General features: G+C 30.4%; 1 protein-coding gene across 3 annotated transcripts in view; it reads left to right on the top strand.

The window, feature by feature from the left end:
• Positions 1-24,377, top strand: part of LOC107446009 (tyrosine-protein kinase ABL1) — a 41,887-nt gene extending 17,510 nt beyond the window's left edge. For all 3 annotated transcript variants that reach the window (XM_043043856.2, XM_043043857.2, XM_043043858.2), the window contains exons 6-11: positions 1,895-2,072; positions 6,324-6,508; positions 9,934-10,086; positions 13,160-13,249; positions 18,340-18,459; positions 20,342-24,377. In XM_043043856.2, the coding sequence (XP_042899790.1) occupies positions 1,895-2,072; positions 6,324-6,508; positions 9,934-10,086; positions 13,160-13,249; positions 18,340-18,459; positions 20,342-22,647 (3,032 nt within the window). In that variant the 3' untranslated portion in view covers positions 22,648-24,377. The remainder of the gene's footprint in view (positions 1-1,894; positions 2,073-6,323; positions 6,509-9,933; positions 10,087-13,159; positions 13,250-18,339; positions 18,460-20,341) is intronic.
• The last annotated feature ends 698 nt before the right edge of the window (positions 24,378-25,075 follow it).

Here is a 25,075-nt window from a genome sequence, read left to right as displayed (position 1 = left end):
CTACACTGTACTCTTTGATGAGACGTTAAATCAGTCTCTACAATCTAAGCAGATGGACATTATGGTAAGGAATTGATAATAAAGTTTGCACTAAGTATCTTACCTCCCAATTTATGGGTCATGGAACTGCAGAAAATATTTTGTCCTCTTTTTACAAATGCATGGATGATGGTTAAAAGCTCTCTAAAATACTTCAATTATCCATGGATGGACCCTATGTCAATTTGAAATTCTATGAGAAGCTTCAGTGTGAATTAAAAGAGAAATATTCCCACCAGTCATATTCATTGGTAGTTGTGGATTACACATAACGAATAATGTTAAACATAGTGAAAATGGGATATGTTTCTTCTAATTTTTATTTTCAGAAAGAATTGTTGCTGCATAACATTTAGAGAAGGTTGTGTAAATTATGGATGAATAAATTTTATAATTTCAAAAACGATGTTTAATAGAGGAGAGGAGGAGGTTATGGAATAGTCATGGAATATGGAATACCTAAGATTTAGCTCTGTCTTTCATGCAGCCTTCACGTGGAAATAAACAGGATTAAAGGATTTCACCATTAACACCTCATTACCATTAGTTATAGATTGTGCTGAGAATGATTTTGTGAATTAATATGTAAAACCAGTAGGGTTGTTTTTAAAAAAATATAAATGGTTGTCCATAATACATGTACTCTCTTCTCTCTATATAGGGAAAGCATTTAGGTATTACATTTGAAATTAATTATTGCCACCACAAGCATTGTTGCTTCTAGTAAAATAGAAGAGAATAATTTTTAAAATTGGTCTTAGATTAAGGTCCTTGAAAATTTTGTTGGTCCTTGAAAAGTCCTGGAAAGTCCTTGAATTTCAATCTCATCATAGAGGGGGAACCCTGTTTCTAGAGCGAATTATCTTTTAAACTTCCGTGATTTCAGAATTTTTGTAATTATTTATTTTTATTTCATCAATTTAAAACTCTAGCTATAGCTAGCCAGTCATTGGCGAATTTTTTTAATTCCGAAATAAGAACAGAGATGTCAGGAGTACTTCTTTCCTTTTGGATGAACAAGAAAAGTATCTTTAGAATATGATTCTGCTGGAAAAAATGATTTGCTTTTTTATTTTTTTTCTGCTATTTTATTGCTTCAAATCTTTCTTTACTCTGTTTTTTTTTTCAATTTGAAATCTTTTTTAAATTTCTTGTGCTTTTGTCGGAGAAAATAGTAACTTTGTTAAGTCATGAAAAATTCTAGGAATTAGTCATGGAAAGTCATGAATTTAAAAATCCAAGATGTAGCCAATACCCTGTATATATTATCCAAATTATTTCACCGTCTGACTATTGTTTATGTGAACAAGAAATTACATGCTATACCATATTGGCGACATAACATAACAGCCGCTGCGAGGAAATGCCATCAGAGCTACTCCGGCTAGCTAACTCTAATAAATAATAATGCGTATATCACAGGATGAAAATTATATATATATAGTTCTAAATGTAGAGAAAGCATGGAAAAAATTACAGAATAGTGAAAGAAGTTAAGAAGAAAATTATTAAAAATTGTTTTGGATAAAAATCCGAAAAAAATATATATAATTTCTTCATCAGCTCACACTATTATATCCTCAAAAAGGAGTGCTTGCGGATAAAACTGTCTGAGCTTGTGAAGAGATTATATCATTTTTTTTCTTAAATAATTTTCTTTTTTTCTTTTTTCATTATTCTGTAATTTTTTCCATGTTTTCTCTACTTTTTGAACTTATTTTATGAGTTCTATATACTTGCACCTTATCCACAGTAAATAAAACTTATTAATTTTCTTTCTTTTTTTTAATTCTTTTTTTTTGTCCTTGTATATATATATATGCATTGAACAGAGTGTGTTGTTTATCTTTTGCAGGTGTTTGTACTCGTGAACCTCCGTTTTATATCATAACAGAGTTTATGCAGCATGGAAACCTTTTAGATTTTCTTCGTAGCGCGACTCGTGATAGTATAAATGCAATCATCCTTATGCACATGGCAACACAAATCTCTTCAGCCATGTCATACTTGGAATCTAGGTGCTTCATTCATAGGTATGTATGTACGCTTCTTATGTTTGCTAACTATCTTTCGTTGGGAACAGCCAAGACCGCTTTTGATGGTAAAGTTGAGGCAATCAAAGTAGGTTTAACTCATTTAAATGCTCGTCCTTCTATTTCCGATCAAGCTGTCATCTTCTCAGATTCCCAAGTTGCGATTCTGGCCATTGCCAACTACTCTCAAGCCCCTAACTTTTTGTCCATTGTGAAATGTAGATTTTTAATGACAGAGATGGGTGAAAAATATAAAACGATTGCCCTACAATGGATCCCATCCCACTGTGGTATCCCCGGCAACGAAAAAGAGGTTGCTTTGTTAATCAAGCCCCAAATAACTTGGTTAGCTATAAGTTCACTTCATTAATGATTTATCATGCAATTAAGATAACACATATATCATTGCTAAAGGAACGGACAATAGAAAAATCATGGAGAAATGACATCCTTAATCTCCCCAATTGTCCAAGAAGCAGTGCTGTAGCTTCCTTTCGTCTTGCTACCAAGCACAAATGTTTATACGCTCATCTTTTCCGTCTTAAAATAGTGGATAATCCTTCCTGCCCCCGCTGCCGCAGTGGTGCGACGATGAATGCTGAGCATCATCCTCAACTGTTCAGTTCTCACAAGGAACTGTATCTACTCCAGAGACTGAGAGGCCAGAGACCTTTTATTCAATTTAAATTCTTGATTTAATTTTTGTGTTTGATTTGTTTTTTGTATATTTCATCTCTTTCTGTATTTGTATTTCTCTATTCTTTTGATCTCTGTACGGTGTTAGGATAATGTCTGTATTGCCTGCTGCATTGGAAATAAATAGAAAAAATGTTTGTTAACTGGCAACAAATATTTTACACTGTGGCTTAAAGTTACTTTTACAGTTACATTTGATCTGTTAGATCACTTTACCACTATCTGCCTGAATTTTTACTTTTAATCTATTTGTTATATTTTTTTTTGTAATATTTTTTTTAAACATTTATTTTGCAAAACGTATTCTGTATATAAGTATGTGATTAAAAGAGAATTAAAAAAAGAAAAACAATAGAATTTGTACCATCCTATAAAGTTTAGTGAGATTCGGGAAATTTTCTTTCTTGGTGTTTGTCACCACCTAGTCATTGTCAATTTTTTAAAAATCATCATCAATTATTTTAGGGCATCTTGTAAAGAGAATATATATATATATATATATAATTAAAAGAGTTGGCAAGGCTTAGGATAGAATAGATTAATCTCAGTTTAAACCAGGGTTTAAACCGTCCTTTCCAAAACCCCTTTTTAGACAGTTTTGGACAAAATTTTTTATTCAAGTTATGTCACAATTAAAAAAAATATTATGAAAAATAACAAAATGAAGACAAGTTTTTGTTTTCTTAAAAAACGTTTATTATTATTTTTAATATTTCATTATTTATCCTTTTGCAAAAACATAATTTATCAGTATTAAAAGCATGTTTAAAGGATAAGGTATTCACTTTTGTTGTTCAATGAATTGTAGAGCTTCAAAAGTTATAAATCTTTTCCTATTGTATTATATTATTTTCCTTTGATAAGTGAAAGCAAATTGTATAAAAAGTATCATTATGTAAATATTATGTGCCATCTATGTAATTATTATGTGTACTATGGTTATACATGTTGATTTTTTACCTTTTTCCTATATTCAAGGTTTTGGACATTTTAAGACAGTTTAGGACAGTAAAACCCACGTGTCCTGCCTAAAACCAGTTTAGGAATTCCAAAACCCTAACCCTGATATATATATATATATATATATATATATACATACATACATACAGAGGAACCCGCTTAAGAAGTTGTTCAAAGGAGTGGAAAGAAATGACTTATTAAACATTTGAAGGTTAAAAATACTCAAATTTTTCACTTTATCAAGTAATAAAATCGGTAATTTTTCTATACCATTCATACTAGCCCTAACTAAAAGTGTCAAATGTTTTTTACTGTTTTTCCCTCCATGGCAACGTTTACCTTTAAATGCATACGTTTTATCGGGTAAAAGATTGAAGAACTGTCCGCGTTCCTCCATGTTAAAAATGTCCTTTGGTTGATAACCTGAAATAAGTTCTGATAATTTTGCTTTCCATTCTTCAGCTTCTTGTAAATCAAAGCTGTTACAATCTCCTTTAATTGTTTTATAAACTAATCCAGATTGTTTTTTTCATCCGATCTATCCATCCGTTGGAAGGCGTAAAATCAATGTTCAATTTTTCCGCAATCTCAAAGGTTTTCTCTCAAAGTAGAGTTCTGTTGACAGGAGTGTTCGAACATCTTACTTGTTTAAACCATATCATCAGTTTTCCTTCAGCATCTTCATATTTTCCTCTTTTCACTATTTTTATTTTCTGGGAAGTACCGGAACAAGCAGAGTTTAAGATGTCTTTCTTAGCAATAATGCAATTTATCGTAGTAACGGGGAGATTAAAATTTTTCGCTATTTGAGCCCTTGTTAATTTAGAATTGCTGTCAACAGCTATTAAAATTTTACTGGACATTTTACATTACAGGACATTTCAACAAATTACACAACATTACATAATAATTACAGGACATTTTCAACAAAAATCAAATTTTTTTCTGCAACATTTAAGATTAAAATCAAAATGAACCTTCACACTAAAAATATTACCAATGAGATGCTGCTAAATATTTTGATGTATCTTTCCCATCAGGTTGGATACAGCAGTGCAGTGCATACGTCATCAGGCTTTCCGATTTTCATTTACAGTGGACACTATGTCCAAGTGATTCCCCACATTTCATTGTTCACCCTAAAGGTTCACATTCCTTTTCCCACACCTGTTTCCGATGAATCACCTTCTTTTGTGTAATGGTGGGGCAAAGAAAGCCCGTGGTCTTTGCTAATTTTGCATAGTCCAGGTATCAGTTTTTGTCACAGAAAAGTAAAACTAAATAAGACATTTTAAATAAGTTTAAAAAAGGAAGAAAATTAGAAGCCCATGAAAACTTATTAAACTGGAAAAAAAAACTTCTTATGAAGGTAAATTTAACATTAGGGTATTTGGTTTTTTAAAAAATTAACTTCTTAAATGGGTTCCACTGTATATATATTGAGTCTAAACTTTTGACAATCTAGTTATTATAATTACATAATGACAAATAACATTTTATGTATCTTTATTGATTGTGGAAGTCTTGTTTCTCTTTTAATGTTCATTTGTAAATTAAATTCTATTTTATTGTCAATAATTAATATTTCTTTAAGCAAAATGATTTCTATTTCTCAAAGTATTAATTAAATTACTGTTATTAAAATATTATAAATTGATGCAATAATAATTTATTGATCTTTGTTTATCTTTGTATCGATGCTAGAATCAAAGAATAAATTTCTTACCACTTTTTGTGAAGATAAGTTTCTATGAGAAAAAGCACAAATTTACCTTTTTAACAGTGTAATTATTATCTTTTTTTTGTTGAAGGACGAAAGAAAGGCTAAACTTTTTTGTTTGTGAAGATGTTGCCTCTACAGATGTAACTCTGATTTTTTTGCTGTTGTAATTTTATGTTTAATTCTACTGTTTTAGCCAGAGATATCAGGGTGCTTAGCATTTTTGAAAAGTGCTTAATGGTGCTTATTTTTGCTTTACGTGTTTTAAAAGCTCTTAAAGTTGCAGTTGCTTTTTTTTTATTCGGGGTCGGTAAAAAGTGCTTAGTTTTTTATCTTTTAAAAAGAGATTTTTCTTTGCCGTATCGATTGTCATTCTAAATTACCAAAAATGCATGATTTTCACAATTTTTTCTGCAATATTTATCATGATTATGTAAATTTTTTGAAGATGTTTTTCAATTATATTGATTTTATTTTTTGAAATTAAGAACCTTAAACAATAAAAAAAAATATTTTTTTTTACTGCACAGATCTTAATTATATATTTTTTTATTTTGGAAAGAGATTGAAAATATTTTTTGAGTGCTTAAAATGTACTTAAAAGGTGCTCATTTTTTGTTAAAAAATCTGACTATGCAACCTAGATTGAAAAGTATCTGAGATTAATGAATTTTTTAAATTTACAAAAACATTAATATTATTGTAGACTTGAGCATTCTTCAATAAAATGTGCAAATTTAATGAATGTATTCATGTATTATGTGTTTGAATAATCAGAAGGTTTATTTCAGTTGTAAACATTTGGTGAATTGTTAATTGTTTTTTTATTTATAGGTATAATGTAATTTTTGTTCCTAATGAGAACTATTTTACAGGGATCTTGCTGCTCGTAATTGTCTGGTGGGTGATGGTCACCTTGTTAAAGTGGCTGACTTCGGACTGGCTCGCTTAATGAGGGACGACACTTACACCGCTCACGCTGGTGCTAAATTCCCCATCAAGTGGACTGCTCCTGAGGGATTGGCTTACAATAAATTTTCCACAAAATCTGACGTGTGGGGTAAATTTAGTTTTGTTTAACACTTATAATGCTTCTACTTATTATTTTTTTAAAACTAGTTAAGGGAATAAAATAGAATATTTGCAGTATTAACATGGTGTGTAGCATTTTTAAAGTGCTTAAAGGTGCTTATTTTTGATTTTTGTTTTTTGAAAGTCTTTAATATTTTCCCTTTTCAAAAAATGAGAATTTTTTCTTTACCATGCTGATTTTCGCCACTTATTATGCAAAAGTGGACTTTTCACATTGTTCTATTAAACATTTTTACAATTCATTCAACCACAATCCATTTTGGGATCCCATCGGTTCATAGCATATGAAAGCGCCAATACTTTTATATGTTTGATCAAATACTTGAGAGTTTGCATGCGCATCTACTGAGCTGGGTTTGGGGAGATTATTGCCCACTTTATGTGCAACTCAGCTGCATTTTTCAAAATATTCTCAATTTCAGGCTTCATTTTCCACCCTCTGAAATCCAACCGAAAAATCATTCGATCTTTTTATGTTGGCTTATATAATCAAGAAATGTCAGAAACTAGTTATTTCATCATGATCATCTAAAGTCTGAAAATTATTTTGCATTTTGTTACTGTATATAGTGCTTAAAAATATTTTATGAGTGCTTAAAAAGTACTTAAAAGGTGCTTATTTTTTTTGTTGGAGATTTGACTACGCACCCTGAGTGAGTTTTCAGTAATTTTTGTTATTTGCAATTTTTATAACTTTCATGATATTTTTCATGTGTTCAAGGATGTCAAAAAGCATCCCTTTTTCCTAAAATTTTCAAACATGCTTAAATGAAATTTTCTATCCATCATGTGAAAAAGATTATGATCAGGTGTTGGCAATTTAAATTTTTTCAAAGTGCTTTGTGGGGATTATAAACTAATTAAGAATAATAAATTTGCGATGGAATCAGCGCTAGTTGTAAGCAATAAAGACTCAAATGTGCAATTTAAATTTTTCATGTGCTTAATATCATATTAAAAATATTGAATCGATTTAATTAAAAAGTTAATTGAATTAATTCAAAACGAAAACAACAAATGTACGGCAATGTTTGTTTGCTACAAACCTGAATTTGTAACAAAATAACCACTCTATCTTATTTTATTATAAAATCCACTGGTCTGCTAAGTGTAAAACATGATGTTCTTTAAAGAAAAGAATGAAAGAAAGAACATTTTCTAGAGCAAACTATCTTTTAAACTTTTGCAATTTCTGAATTTTTTATATTTCATATTACTCTCATATTTGAAATTCTAGCTGTAGCCAGTCATTACCAATTTTTTTTTAAAAAATCTCAAATGAGAATAGAAAAATCCCGATTATTTATATCCTACCTATGCGCAAGAAAGACATCTTTAAAAAAAAAAATTGTGCAGAAAAAAAAAAAGCGTTTTGCAAAAAATTATGGAGAAAGGAAAATGTTTCCCTTCTCAAGTGAAAATTCTTTCCTCAAAAACGCTCTGCGATAATGTCGCCGCGTCGACGCAATTCTGCCAGGAGGGCTATAATGATACAAGACTAAAGAGAATAGAAGGGCTGGTTCACTCCTTTGAAGAAGTTCTTGCCGCGCCAGAATATGAGCAATGAAGAAAATAAATAAATAAAAAGCGCTCTCCCAAGCATTTAAAACAAGTTTCTATTTTTAGCAATTCCTCCCCCTATTTTCGCTTCTCAAATCGGGTTTCTTTTTTTAACTGACTCTTCCTAGGACAGTCTTTCTTTTATCCCTGTCTATAATTCTCACACACTTTGCTTTTTTCTCTCTTCACTGACCCTCAGGTAAAGTTTGAAATTCTTTTTGAACATTCTAATTGTAAGATTATTGAAGGTCATTCCAAGCTCATCAGCACCCTTTATTCAACAAACATTCCCATGTTTTTAACAACCTGCTGAAGAAAAAAGGGAAGTGGAGAGAGGNGCCTAGGACAGTCTTTCTTTTATCCCTGTCTATAATTCTCACACACTTTGCTTTTTTCCCTCTTCACTGACCCTCAGTTGAAAGTTTGAAATTCTTTTTGAACATACTAATTGTAAGATTATTGAAGGTCATTCCAAGCTCATCAGCACCCTTTATTCAACAAACATTCCCATGTTTTTAACAACCTGCTGAAGAAAAAAGGGAAGTGGAGAGAGGTATCCATGACAAGTGGAAGAGGCATATTTCCTGGAAAAAAAAGAGTGTTTGTTTTACAGTTGAGGTTATCACTGGCCCCATCCTGATTTCCGTCATTCATTCCTTTCTGATTTATGCTTCTCCACTCCACGCCCATTTCCTACACTCAATAGCTGTTCATATGGCAGAAGGGAAAGAGAGACTTTGTTCTCTTGTTGACAGTTGTCTCCAGAAAGCGATTCCAAGAAAGGATTGGGGAGGGGAAAATTCCATGTGCACTGACCATTCCTTGGAGTAACATTAAGCATGAAAAAATAAATAAAAAGCACAGTAACAGGTGGAAAAATGATGATAAAATTTCCAGTTGGGTTTCTAAAAAGCAAAATTTTTTAAAGGAAAAAAAAGTAATACCATATAGGCCACCCTGTTAGATATGCCTTCCTACTAAATTTTCAAGTTTTAAATCAATAACGGCGTGGCCTATCTCTGCGAAATTACGGTAATATTTTTTAATACTAATATTATAGGCAATATTCTTGCATTTTGTAGGTGGAAAAATGCAATTTCAGATTTTTTGAATCATTACACAAATTAAAATTTGTAAATAAATTAAATGATAATAAATTAAAATTCATACATGAATTAAAAATTGTAAAATCTGTGCTGAACTCCCAAAATAAGGATCACAAATCACTCAAATAGGACTCTTTTAAAAAAGAGATACTCATATAAGTGCAAGTCAAATGTGTGTATAAGTGTAAAATATAGTGTTCTTTAAAGAAAAGAAAAAAAAATGAAAAAAAGAACATTTATCTTTAAACTTTTGGGATTTCTGAATTTTTTTAATTTTATGTTATTAATTTCAAATTGTAGCTAAAGCCAGTTATTACCGCTTTTTAAAAAAAAAATCTCAAATGAGGATAGAAAAATCCTGATTGTTTCTTTCCTCTATGATGCGCAAGAAAGACATCTTTAAAAATAAAATTTTGTAGAGAAAGAAAAAAAACATTTTTCGAAAAATTATGCGAAAAGGAAAACCAAAATTTTTCCCTTCCCAAATGAAAAATCTTTCTTCAAAAACTCTAGCATTCTGTGACAATGTCGCCGTGTTGCCGCAATTCTGTCACAGGGGGTGCAATATGTATTACTTTTTCTTTTTTGTTTTAGTTCTGACTGAAATATATGTTCTCTTTTTATTATTTACGTCTGTAAGAAATTTTATTAAATATCAGCTTATTTTGTGACCAAAATTGCATTTTAAAAATTATTTTCCCAGCAGAAATTTTAATTATTATTTTAGCATTTGGAATACTGTTGTGGGAGATAGCAACTTATGGTATGTCACCCTATCCTGGTGTAGAGCTTACAGATGTTTACCACATGTTAGAATCTGGTTATCGCATGGAGTGCCCAGCTGGATGTCCTGCGCGAATATATGATCTTATGAAAGAATGTAAGTTTTTTACTTTTTTTATTGCTTGCAAACCAATTAAAGAGGCAAGTTGTTTTAAACCATCAACTCATTTTATTGTAATAAATGAGTCATTTTAGGGTAAAATGAGTGAGTTTCGGGATACAGAGCTTTTTGGGGCTTTTAGAATATGGTGTGTAGCGTTTTTAAAAAATGCTTATTTTCGATATTCGTTTTTAAAAGTTCTTAAAAGTGCTTTTTTCATGGGGTGTTTTTAAAAAGTGCTAAAATTTCCCTTTTAAAAAATGAAATTTTTTAATTTAACACGGGGATTTTCTCCACCTATTATGTAAAAGCATGGTTTTTTACATTGTTTAACGTTTTTACAATTCATTCAATCACAATCTATTTTTGCCTACCATCGGTCCATAGGGTATTAAAGCGCCAATCATTTTATATGTTTGATGAAATACATGCGAGTCCGCATGTGCGTCTACAGAGCTGGGTTCGGGTAGATTATTGCACTCTCACATGCAACTCTGTTGCATAGTTTTTTAAAGAGGTACCTATTTTGTGAAAATTTAGACATAATTTGTGAAAATTAAAAATTATATTAAATATATAAATAAAGTAAAGTAAGAAAATATTTTCAAAAACTGTCACTACTCATAAAAAATTTGCTATTGTATAATTTTGGACTTAAAATTGTATCCAAATTTAAAAATCCATAAAAATCATTGTCCATAGTTAAATTTCAACTTGAATTTAATAAAAAAATGCATTTAACAGTACTAGCACTATAAGTTATTTTCCTTATGAGAACACATTTTGAAATTATTCTGTGAAACTACCATTGTTCCTGAAGTTAAATTTGTGAAGGTACAGCTAAATTTGTGAAGGTACCTCTAAACGGTAGTAAATTTGCCCTGAACAGACCCCTGGTTATGTTACAAAGCTGCACTTTCGAGAAAAAAAAAAAACTTTGTCAATTGTTTTAATTACTTCCAAATTGGTGATATCTCTTCTTTAGGCAGTCTAGAAAATTATTTGGTATTTGATATCAAGAAATGGGTATAGATGTTAGGACCATGCATTTTTTAAATTTGCACATATTTTCATTTCATTTAACATCGACAAAAACGAAAAAAAAAAAATATATAGATAGGAAGGAAAAAGTAATGAAGTAAGAATTATACTTTTATGTTAAAAGTAATAATTTTATTCCCCAAATAAATATTTTGACACAATGTAAAAGTTGATAACAAATCATATGTACACGTGTACACATTGTCAGTCAAGAATGTACAGAAATTGTTCATTTAGTTTCATTCTCTCCATTGCTATCTTCATTGAGATTATGTGTAACTGATTTAGCTACTGTTTGAGTCTTTGGCCATCTCCGCTATATTGAATAGAAGTATTAACCAATAACATACATACCTGCTAAGTCTCCCTTTTTTTTTTTTTTTTTAATGAAGACTCCCGTATTTTACAACTATCTCCTGTTTACCTGTATATTTTCAAATTTCTCCATGTCTGTTGAAGAAATTTAACAAAAAAAAAATAATAATTTCATGTTAAAATATCCACTTATGACAAAATACTTCTCTTATTCCTCAACAGATGGTGCTATTACCAGTACTGCAGTATGTTGAGTGTTATCAGAATTGTTTAAGTGGAGCCATGATGGCTCAGGGGATGGCACGTTCGTCTTCCAATGAGGTGCACCCAGGTTCGAATCTCAGCAGTGACTGGTCGATATGAATTCTGCATCCAGCGTGCACCAAACACAGTACTGGCATAAAATAACCTCAGTGGTAGACAAATTACGGGTTAGAGTCTCCTTGTCGTCAGGCTAATCGTGGGAGGTTTTCGTGGTTTTTCTCTCCGTGTAACTTTATACCCAGGTTAGTTCAATAAAAAAGTCCTCCACAAAGGCAAATTTCACCCAATACTTGATCTAGGAGTTACCTTGTCTTCTTGATAGGGTATGAACATAGCTCGAAAGGGTTCTCAGGTCTTCCAATTTATTGCTGTTAATGTGTACGCTTCCAGCTGGATACGGTTTAAGAGTTGGTAGCTGAGGAACATAGTTTTTAGTTACCGCCAAGGAGAATGTTTTCTGACTTTTCGCTGGCCTCTAAAATTCGCCACTCGTGTACTTGTGTTAAAATACTAAGCCATGTAGTGAAGTGTTAAATAATAATATCAAAGTTATTAGACCTCACTTTGTCACAATTATGAAAAAATAATATTGATAAGCCTCATTCTAGCACTGATTACAATAATTATTATTGTAATAGATGATTGTACAATTATTGTAATCTGGGAGCTGGCTATTCGATTCTCCATGGTACACTGTTGCTATAGTTATACCAAGTTATTGTAGAACGAGACATGCACTGCATATATACATATCCCTTTTCAAAAATGAACGAAAACTACTGGGGGAAGTTACTCAAAATGTAGCTATGATACATGTCTTGTTCCAACTCCGAGCATTGTATTTACCTGTACAGATTCCAAAACCAACAAAAAACTTATTTTCTTGAAAATGTTATACATCCCCTTTTAACATTAATCGCTTTGCTTTCAGAAAGCTTCTGAAAACTAAAGATAAGTCCCATTTCTTTATTTTTTCATGTTTTCTTAATATATTTTGTCCTTTTTTAAGCCCAATAATGTCTGAAATTTTTTTAAATATGTTTTCTCTTAATATAACTTATTATGTTTCTAATTTTGATGAGAACATTATTTTTGTTTCTTAAATATTCAAAACCTTGTAACTACCTTTCAACAATATGTACCTTTCAAAAACAAGTTCAAGAAAAGAGGACCCGAATTGTTTTTAATACATTCAGTTGTTCACTCTCCTCTATCGGTTAAAAGAATGTTTTTTTTCCCTTTTTTAATATTTCTTCAAGTATGATGTGAAAATAATGTCACAAAACAAATGAATTTTTAATTTTATTTTCCAAATTAGTGGTATTATAATGAAGCAATGTATAAAATAAATTCATACATACTCTACCCATTCTTTTTTCTTTATACCTATCTTGTTTATGTGTAATTCATAATTTGCTTTTTCCATTTTCTAACAATACAATTTTTAAAGGTTGGCTGTGGGAGCCGAATGAAAGGCCAACATTCAAGGACATTCACGACATCTTAGAAAATATGTTTCAAAACTCAAATATAATTGAAGGTAAGATCTAACTAATTTAAATTAATGTGAAACGTAATATTTTAAAGTGTGATGCAATGCAACCAAAATTTATGATTATTCTGTTCCATATTTTTCTTTCATGTTCATTGAGTGCATAAAATAGAAAAGGGGTCACCTTAATAACTTTCAATCTAATGGTTAAATTTTAATGTATTAAGGTGCAATCTAAATGGTTCAAGGGACTAATTTTATCTGTGCTAATACTGATAATTTAAAAGTTATAAAATCACAGACATAACCATACCTGGTCTGAATTAAACTACTCATTTTTTCGGACCAACCTGGGTTTTTTGACTCTCCGAATATGGTATGATGTCACAATTTGGAAAAAAAGGGATCCCAAATAGTTTAGGCAAGAGATTGATTGAGCACCTTAACGTTCTTTTCATTTATTGTGTATTTCATTATCCCCGTTGCAGAATCGTGGCAGGGCAGCAACATTGTTGCAGAGCATTGCAGAGTTCCTGCAGAAAGATTTTTTTTATTTGGAAAGCAAAGAAGTTGGGGATTTTTATCTGCAGAATTTTTCAAATTTTTTTTTCTTCTACAGAATTTCCCCTCCCCTCTTTCTACAGAATTATATTCAAAATATGCATCTCTCGCAAATCAGAGGTTGAAAAAAACTTTTTTTTCCCTGCTTTCTTTTGACAATAAAAAAAGTCCGCAATGCTTGGCTTTAGTTAGAATTTCAGATTACTATTATAAAAAGAAATTTCCAAATAGCAAAAATTAAAAAAAAGTTAACTATACAAATATTTTTTGGAACATTAGAATATTGCCAATAATATTAGAATATATATTCTTTTATATTTAGATTTAAGAAAAAAATTCTTACATTCATAATTAAAAAAAGTATATACTGTCTATACATGGAGGCTTTTTTTTTGTAAACAGAAAATGCTTCTGTTACTTTAAATTAGTAACATATATTTGCTACTATTAAAAATGTCTGTTAGAAAGGTATTAGTACTAGAGAGAATTGTAGCAGAAAAAATTCTGCCACAGGGTTCATTATATCTAATAGCAACTATCGTAACTTATAACAAGTATCGGAAAAATTTGCGGATCTCGTTTGTTCAAGATAATTCTACATTAGAAAAACTTACTTTTTATATTTATTTATATTTTTTTTTATTGTTTAATTATTCGTTACACTAATCTATTGTCGAAAAACTTTGAATTCTTAGTATACAAATTTTTGCACTGTTCAGAGCTTGAAATTAACAATGGTCTATTAGTCTGAGACCACTCAAATTTGACTCAGACCACCATAAAATGATTATCAGTGGATTCCGAGATCAGCAATCAAAAAGGATGTTTTTTATTATGTTTGTTTTTGTATTTATTCTGCAGACCAGTGGAAATTTATAGGAATAAGTGATATCTTTCTGTTTCAGATCTTTCGAAAAAAAAACACTAAATTTTCTTAATTTCTTCCCCTGCACTTTTAGTTGACATAATTTTAAATTGCCAAATCCAGAGCTTTAAGGGAATTGGTCTAATAGTTCCTGAGTAAAATGTTAAATATGCTACTTCTTTGATATGGTTAAATTTACAAAAGAGTGATAATAGCATTAAGAGGACTTAACCTTCAACCGTTCCCCATACCAAACTATCGAGATTATATATTTTAAACTGCAGTTATTTCCCCAAATTTTCAGGGTCAAAAATTTAAATACAAAAAGGTAAAAAAATTTTTTTTTACTTAGAAGAAGTACATTTTTGTATCTTAATTTCGTTGCATTGTAATTTGCTCATATTAATTAGCAAATATATATTGTTAAGCTCTTAAATCATTCAAATCCCATGAGGGTAGGTTGAAATCTAAGCATTAGATCAAAATTTATGATGGTCTGTTTCTTATTTTGCATACTGTATATATTTTGTATTTTAATCTTCCAATGTTTTATTTATTTTGTATTTACATATATTAATTGATATATATATATATTATCATATTGATTTATATGTACCACTCCAAATTATTAATACAATATAGTGTTGTGTAAGTTATCATATTTTTCAGTTGCTGTGATTTTCTTAAAAGGAATAAATATACTAACTTCATTTTTTGGTATTTTTTCCAAACTAAATTTTTTTTTGCCAAGTCAGGATGATGACTATTTTTTTTCCTCAAAAAAAATCAATGGCTAAGATATGAAAATTTGATCTTATTATAATTGGTGAGGGGGAATTAGAGTTAAAAATGAAATATTTTAAATATCTTAATGATTTGCAACTTGTATGGTTGTACGAAAGTTTCAGTGCAATTATAATTTAAGTAAAGCTTAGATTAGGTATTCTTTCCCATCATTTAATTATTTTATTTGCAATTAAGTTAATACCAAAAAAAAAAAAAAGGGGGATATATTTCTACAGTTATTTGACATTTCTTGATTTTTTTATTTTCGTAAAATTAAAAAAAAATGTGTTTATTATTTTATTGTTTTGTTTAAATTTTAATGTTTAAAATATTGATTGAGTAATTCAAGTCTTAATTTCTCTTTAATCTGTTTCACTTGCCTGATTATTTTGCCTTAAAATAAACATTTACAAAATTAGGAAAGTTTTTTTCTGTGTTGCTTATTGTTTGCCAACCACATCTGTATTATAGTTTGTCTATGGTAAGGCCGTCTGCTACTATGGAAACAAGAATAGCGCATTTCAGGGAGGGCATCTTTTCTTCCCTCTAGGACTAACACAATAAATCGAAGAAAAAGATGACCTTTCTCTTGCCGACTTGAACCAAAACCTGTCCAAAACAGTGACCCCACACCCCTACTTGAAATAATTATATTTCGTTACCATAGTCACCGCCCTGGGTCTAGAGGAATGGCTAGGTGAATTCTTACTTTAGACAAACTATAGGATACTGTGTCCTTATTCTTACGGGCTAAACAAATGATATTTTCACATAAAACTTGTAAAGATTGTTCCTAGTAATGGTAAAAGTGAAGAAAATGTTCTAAAGATCAGTAAATTAAAGCTTTTATTAACTGGGGTTGCCAAAAATCACGATTTTTTAAAAAAATGTAATTTATTTAATTTAAATTAGAATATTTTTTTTATTTTTTACAATTACCTATTGATAAAATGTATCAGTAATGCTTTATATTATTAAAACAATATCATTATTTTTAAAATAGTTCATAGTTCTTATTAAAATGGTTAAAATTCTTGTTTCATATTTACAAACAAATCCCTTAATAAATAAAATAATTGTTTTATTCAACATTAAACATAGAGTTTTAAAAGCAATGAGGCAATTTGTCAATTAGATATACAATAAGGAGTAAATTAGATTGGAAAACATTAATGGGGGAAAAAAATATTTTAAGTTACTCTGGGATGAAGTTTTTTTTCTCACTATTGATATACACTGTGTATAATAAGTTTTAAAAGCACTTGTAATAACAATAAACTTATTAATCGGTATAATTGAAATAGGTTAATTACCTGTAAATTATTTTACAGCTAGTGAGAAATTACAATTTAAAAGTTTCATGCCCAGGGTGCGTAGCGTTTGTAAAAAGTACTTAAAGGTGCTTTTTTGGGGATTTCGTTTTTAAAAGCTTTTAAAGGTGCTTTTTTCAGCTGGTGTTTTTAAAAAGTGCTTTTTTTCCACAAATAATTTTTTTTCTCTTCAGTGATATCTGGTGAATCCCATGCATTTCACGTAAAATGGGGTGTTTGCTACGTAATCCTTCACGCGGACTTCATGTCGTACCCACACGTTATGACTTGCGCATGCGCGTACACTTAAAACCGAAACCCGAGTGCTCCAATTCGGATAGAGAATATCAGATCCTTATGAAATGTTTTTCTTTTTAATTTAATTTAATTTTATTCTTGTTTATTTTATTTTACTTCTAACACTTTTTAGACGTAGGGGGTAAGGGTACTTTTGTTCTGAGTTCAGGGTCAAGGTGAATTCACTCGGTGATGTGGGAAAGTACTGATTGTTTTGATTTACGTCCGTTTCTTTTTGGGTTTTTTTTAACGCTAAAACTCGTTATTTTTCAATAATATTATTGAGTGAATGTGAATTTTTTGAGTGCTTGAAAATTTTTGTAAAGTGCTTGAAAAGTTTTTAAAAAGTGCTTATTTTTGATTCAAAGATTTGGCTACGCACCCTGATGCCACTTTGATTCACTTTTAACTGTCTTTAATTTTTTTCTCATATTTTTTACTTGGTTTTTTACTTGTGTGTACCTTTTTCATTGTTTTTCTGCTTTCACACCCTCAATGTAAGGTTTTTTTTATTAAATTTCTTTCTTATCGACTTTTATGTCAGTCTATACAACTACAATCTATTTTAAATTTGTCAAATTTTCACTCTACACTTTAAATATTTAAGGAATTGTAATATTGTCAAAATTTGCTGCAACCTTAATTTAGTAATAAGTTTAACTAAGCTCTAGTACTTCTTAAACTTGATAACAGTGCTGTAATATGACTAAAATAAACTTGGTAAAGTTGAAGCAAATTTGCACTGCATTAACCTTTTGCCTACGGCTGATATAACATGTGGACCACATGTGATGGTATAGCATGGTACACTGTAAGCAAAGGATTAATATTCAAGATTATGGTTTGATGTTGAGCCAAAGTTTTGACTGTGTAAATTAGTCTTTTCAAAATAAATAACTTTATTTTTTAGAATTATGCAAAAACAAAAGTGTTACATTGTGATTTCAGTCTCTTACATGTACATACTTATGACATACTTATTTTCATCATATATATATATATATATACATACTTATTTTCTTATGACATTTCTGTGTTCACTTACAGGTTTTGGAAATTAATGTCTATATGTTATTTTGACATTTAATATTATGACTAAAAAATATTGAGTCAAATCTTGTGTATTTAGCAGAAAATGAGTTACTTTGTTGAAATGAAATTGCATTTTACTTTCAGATTTAGAACCATTTATTATCTATTTACTTAACTACTTATTTACTTAGAATTACTTATTATATTCATACTACTTATCATCTATTTTAGATTCAGTTTTAGAACTACTTATTATCTATTTACTTAATTCAATGATTTTATTTCAGAAGTGGAAAAGCAGCTGGAAAAAAAATTAGCGGCTGGTCTCTGTAAATCTGGAAGCATTTCATCATCAAAATCATATTCGTTCAATGAAAAACCTTGCCAAAATATAAGTCCAGAAATTGGTAAGCTTTCCATTCTTCTAAACATTTTTATTTCTTATTGTAATAAGTCATATTTTTGTAAAATTTGTTTTCTGTCAGTATGAAAGCAACACTAATCATCATTTGATAAAGGCTGAAAGAATTATATATAGTGCCTAAAATTGTGTAATACGCTGTTTACTTGCCATTGATAATTAAATATTTATTTATTTAGCTTATTCGATTAATTATAGCTGTTGTCTACAATAACATGATTTATAGCTGTCAACTGTTCTCAATTTTGCCAGCCTATCTGTTATTGATCAAAAATTTATCTGATTATCCAATACATTAATTTATATATACATACAATTATTGAACTTAAGCTTCTTAACTCTAAAATTTGTGTGTCTCTTTTACTCATTTGATTTAATAAAGATTTAATTCTTATGATTTTCAAATGAAGTAAGGTAATTTTTTCTTCTTAAGCACTTCTAGAATTGATAACTCAAATTCGAAAATTGGCATACTATAATAATTTTGTATTAATGTATAACTTTGAAAAATTACTTGAAAATGACCAAAAAACAGTAAATAACAAGCGAAAAATAGGATTGGAAAATGATGTAGATGTATGAGGGAATGGTTATTAAAAGTGATACCTGGAATTTAAAATTTTCGTGTCGTAATAACATCAACTTTTGCGAAGCCAAAAAATTATAACGATAGAAAAATAATCAGAAAACAGCGTGCATGTACGATGGAATGGATGGGCTTTAAAATGTTTCGTGTTAACACTAGGAAATAAATATTTTACTCTTCATAGTTGCCAACTCAACTGGGTTTTCTAGTTAGATTACTGGATTTTTTTCAGTTTCTCCTGGTCTTACTGATTTTATTAAAATTCTCTTAGTTTTTGTACATTTTAGAAAATTTCCTAAAATTGAGTAAATTTCCTAAAATCCCTGTTAAAGTAGAATTTCTGTACAGATTATTGCTTGCTTGCTTGAATATTTGAATAAGTATTAGTAATACATAGAATCTCATTTATAGAGAGCAGTTAAAAACATTTTTTGCTGTAAAATGTTCAGTTTATTTTTATTCAGAAATTTCTTTTTAAATTAATTTAAAAAAATCCTTTAACCATCTTTGATGAATTAAATGCATCTTATTATTTGAAATTATGAGTGTACATAATACATAACATTTCAAGTATGTTTAATGTCAATCATAAAAAGGAAAATATTGCAATTTTTCAATTTTGATGACTATAAAAATCCTTATGTGTAAAATTATTTAACATAGTATGCAACAGTTATCAAGAAATTTATATTTTGTAAAATCTAAAGAATTTTTTCCTATCAATGTTGGCTGTTATGTATCTTGTTTGCAAGCTGGTGAGCTTAAATCTTAAAATTCAAACTCGTGACATTTTAATTGATAGTTGAAAAAAAAGGCTCTTTGTACTGTTTGTCAACTACTATGTTAACTTGTACGTAAATTGTTTGTTGCTAAATATAATCAGTACCTTTTTCCTTTCGGAAAAAACTCAAAGATTGCTTTTTAGTATCTCAACTAAGAGATCTTCGGAATTTAAAGACTTTTCAAATGTTAATAAGAATAAAATAAGATTCAAAAATGTTCCTTATTAGCTCCCCTTCCACCAAACCCTTTATTTATGAAATCCACTTCTTAAAGATGATCAAGGAAGATTATGAGATCTTCGAAATTTAAAGATTTTACAAATGTTAATTAGAATAAATGAGATCTTTTTTAAGAAATGTAACTTATTAACTCGTTCCACTAAACCGTTTATGAAGTCCACTTCTTAAAGAAAACTATGTTACTCGCAATGCATATTTTGTTCTAAAACTTCATTATATTTTTATGACACTTATATTTAATGCTTCTATTTTTGTTTTAGAAAACAATGCAGTTACTTCTGAGAGCCAGAATATATTTTCTGTAAAATCAGTGTTTGTTCAACTCAGTCGATCTAGTCCACGCTACAAGCACATGCCTGCTCCACCCCCTAAACGAACCAGCACATTTAAGGAGAACTCCTACCCAGATGACCTTGACAAAGTAGAGGATGCAGCATTTTATTTTCGCGAGTCACCCGATGTGAAATTCGATGCAGCAGCAGACGACGACTTTTCTCCTTGCGATAAGACTCCGGGCGGTGATTCTCCCATCGAGCGTAACTCTGAGAAAGAGGATTCAGGTGTTGCAGCCTCATCCTCTGACGCATCTTCTATACAGTTAAAGAAATCAAAGAAAAACAAATCCCAAAATTCACTCATTCAGAAATGTAAAGATGTCAATGGGAAAAAGACCGACTCCAAGAAAGTAAAAGTCGCTGCTCTCGAAGTTCAAAATGTGAAAAAGGCCATTAGCCGCTACGGAACACTGCCAAAAGGTGCTCGTATTGGTGCTTATTTAGACTCTTTGCGTCAACATGGTTTGCATGAGGGAACATCCTGTCCCCCTGAAACAATCATGGAAGGGGAGTTAGAATGCTTGCGGGAAATAAGTGAGGAAGTTCATGTTGACCGTAGGGTCACGGGATCTGTCACCAATCTCAGTAGACTGGAAATAAGCTCGCGCCACATGACAGGAGTGAGGTATGGACTAGAAAATAAGTCAATTAGAAACTCCCATAGATTTTTCATGCGTCAAAAATCTGATCTCACTCATAATAAAATGAACGATGTCTTAGAAACTTTCTCAATCACTGAATCTCATCACCTCCGATCTGGAAAGCTTTCGGATCGCTTCTTTCCCAATAAGAAAGCAGAGAAAAAGTCAGAAAGTTTAACTTGCATTCGAGAGCCAATGGAACTGATTGGTAATGTTTCTAATATTTTTGTAAATAACTCAACCCACCATGCTTCTTGGGAAAACGTGGTGGCCAACAATTGTATATCGAGCAACTCACTAGTCTTTGATTCCGATAGGTTGGATCGGGATTTGCATCAACGGAATCTGAAGAAAAGAGCGGTTTCCGGTAAAAGTTTAGAACCCAATTGTGATAACACTAAAATTGGTTACAATCAACGCAAATCGTTGCAATATACCGACTCAAACGAGAAAAAAATAAAAAGTTCCAACAATTATCAGAAAAATTTTAAATTGGCTCCTGTCACTGATCTGTCGGATGAAAACTTGTTTTCTGAAAGTGAAGGTTCCCTGAGCTCCCCTGACGAACCTGGGAATTTCTCATCTGTTCCACTTCCTGCTGCCAATAGCGAATCAGAACTCAATTCTCAGTCCCTCGGTTCTGAAGTTGTCATTCCTGCTCCTGAGGGTTTTCAGAGCACGGAAGAAGAAGAAAATTGCTTGACGAAGAACCTTGAGAAGTTGAAAGTGAGTAGCTGCGGGAATGGCACTAAATGCAATACTAAGCCCAAAATCATGAGGAAGCCAAAAGAATTACTTAAAAACCACTCTGCCGAATCTGCAGAAAGTGAAGACGTCAAGCATGAACGAAGCAAAAGTGACGCATTTATGCACGACAAGACAGCTTTCTTAAAAAAAGATGCAAATGGTAGGCGGCACAGTGCAGGCAGTGTAAAAAACTTCAAGAAGCTATTCGAAAAAGAGTTTGCAATCTACGACAAGGTAGCCAAATCGTCTGACGGACACGGCAGCCCCGATTTAGAAGACGAGGATTCCGTTGGCGGCAAAGGGCAGAACCAAACTAACCTGAAGACCAAAATGCAGAATCATGAAATCAATAGTGAGTCTGATATTTATTTGAACAACCCTGAGGAAGAAAATGACAATTCTTTTTTTCCACCTCCACCCCCTCCTGAGGACCTGGCATTCCAGGAAGTCATAAAAAGTCCTTCCACGAAGGAGCTGTCGAGCGGTCCTCCCAACCACAAAAAGTCGTGCCAGAACCTCAACCAGAAAGATTCCGATCGCAAAATAATGGAAATCTACAAGAGCATCGACGAGATGATCGGGACACTCCGCAATTCCACTCACAGCAATGGCACTCGTGTCAACCAGCTCTCCGAGAAGATTAACTTGTTCTGCTCTACCTGCGGAAATCACACTGCCAATATTCCGGTGCAAGAACAGTTTCATTTCAGAGACCTCATCTCTTGTTTAGAAAGTCAAAAAGAACAGTTTCACTCGTATTCCAGTAAATCTTCTAGTGACGTGAAACTGTTAACTGAAATTCATAGCACTATTAGAGACTTGATTAATGTGGTACACAGGTGAAAAACATTCCTTTTTCTATGGAAGAAGATTTGGTGCAATCGTTTTATACCTAAAAACAAACAAAAAATGGATTTTCGTCTAGTCTACATTTGAAATAATGAATTCATCTTGTTAGTTTTCTGTAATTAGATGTTTTTTTTGTAAATAATTGCTCTGTGTGTTATGATTTCAAAAATCTGTCTCAGGACCATTTTATAGGTTCTTCTGGACAAGAACGAAGCACTTCTTTTACTTGTGTGTGATGTAATCACCATAATTTGTAGATAAAAAAAATATTCACTTTTATTAGCTTTCTAATTTTAGTATTAGTTTTTTTATATATATATAAATTGTTATAAATATCATCGCTTGTGTAAACAATCAACATTACTTTTGTTTAAAAATTTAACATAAGGGTTTTCAAACTTCTTCTAAATTCATTAATTAAAAATAATTTTTTCATAGCACTATAGAATTTAAGTATACAGCATTGTTGAACAAGTATTTTTTGTCTTCTCAAATGTTGAATAAATAATTAAAAATTAATAATTATGAAACGATAATAAAACTAAAGGAAACTGATATTAAATAGGCTCCTAATTTAGTTATATATATTTCAATTGTTATATATCAATTTGATATATATATTTTTTTAACTATGCATTTAATTTATATACTATTTGACCACAGTACTCATTTGGGTTTTGCTTAAATTCCTTCTAACTGTATTTACAGTAAATAATTGACATTTGAGTTGTTTTTTATTCAGAAATTAAAGCTTTTTTTAAAAAATGGGATTGTAATTGTTTTTGTTTTCTATGATTCATAATCTGTATGAACTGTAACATCTTAAATTTGCTTTGCAAAAGTTTTCTTTGGGTAAAAAAACCTATTAGTTTTTTCCCCAAAAATTTGCACTATTCTGATCATTTAATATTTTTTTAAAAGAAATTAATGCTTTGCAAAAGTTTTCTTTGGGTAGGAAAAATGTCATTCCTATTAGCTTTTCCCCTCCAAAATTGCTCTATTTTGGTAATTAAATTAATAAATTTTTTTTTATTTTAAATTAATGCTTTGCAAGAGTTTTCTTTGGGTAGGAAAAACTTCATTCCTATTAGTTTTTTTACCCAAAAATTTGCACTATTTTGGTAAGTTAATTCTTTTTTTAAAAAATTAATGCTTTGCAAAAGTTTTCTTTGGGTAGCAAAACCTTCATTCCTATTAGTTTTTTTACCGAAGAATTGCACTATTTTGATAATTTAATTATTTTTTTAAAAAATTATTGCTTTGCAAAAGTTTTTTTTGGGTAGGAAAATATTCATTCCTATTAGTTTTCCCCCCAAAAAAATCTGCGCTGTTTGGTATTAATTTAATTATTTAAAAAAAAATTACTTCTTATGTTAGAGAAATTTGGTATGTGTTAATATGTGTTCGCAAAGAGCAAATTTTATTTTAATTTTAAAAATAAAATTGGAAATTTTCAATTGATATTTTATTCGTATTTTGCTCAACATTGTTACTGAAGATAATCATAATTTAACTGAATTATGTTATATTTTTTTTTTATCACAGTACAGCTGGTTCTGTTCTGTAACTAATGATATGAAATATAATTTTATATTTGAAATTTGAACTAGCCAATTAAATAAAGGAAAAAAAATAGGTTATTCCTATTTAAATGTTTGAATTTTATTTCATGTTTCTAGTTAGTATTTTAAGTTCGGTGCTAAATAAAATGCATTTTAAACATCTTGGTTGTTCATTATTTAGTTGCAATACTGCATGGAAAAAACACTTGTAGGATTTTAAAACCATTATTCTTATTTAATCCACATACAGTAGGTGCATTGTAAGGACAATATATAAGGGATGGTAATATTTTCTACAATGGTAAGTCTTTAAAACCCAAGTGGCAAAAAGTCTTTAAAAAAGAACAAGGTGTGTAGCGTTTTTAAAAAGTGCTTAAAGGTGCTTATTTTCAATTTTCATTTTTTTAAAAGCCCTTAAAGGTGCTTTTTTCATTCGGTGTTACTAAAAAGTGCTTAATTTTCCCTTTTCGAAACGGAGATTCTTTTCTTTACTATGTCAATTTTCGCCACGCATTATGCAAAAGCGTTCTATTCAACGTTTTCGCAATTTATTCAATCACAATCTATTTCAGCGTATGAAAGCGCAATTCATTTTACAGGTTTGATGAAATACTTGCTACTCTGCATGGCTGGGTTCAGTGAGATTTCATGCAGTCTCATGCGCATTTTACAAGATATTCTCAATTTTAGTCTTCGTTTTCCACCATTTGATATCGAACCGAAAAACCTCTTCATTTGATATAATCGAGAAATGAGTTCTTTGTCGGAAACTATTTATTTTATCATAATCATGTTAAGTCTTTGAAAATTATTTTGCATTTTGATAATGTATATAGTGCTTATAAAATATTTTTTGAGTG

The sequence above is a fragment of the Parasteatoda tepidariorum genome, chromosome 8 (genome assembly GCF_043381705.1).
Source record: "Parasteatoda tepidariorum isolate YZ-2023 chromosome 8, CAS_Ptep_4.0, whole genome shotgun sequence".
Lineage (NCBI taxonomy): Eukaryota > Metazoa > Arthropoda > Arachnida > Araneae > Theridiidae > Parasteatoda > Parasteatoda tepidariorum.
This window is presented reverse-complemented; position numbering and strand designations above follow the sequence as displayed.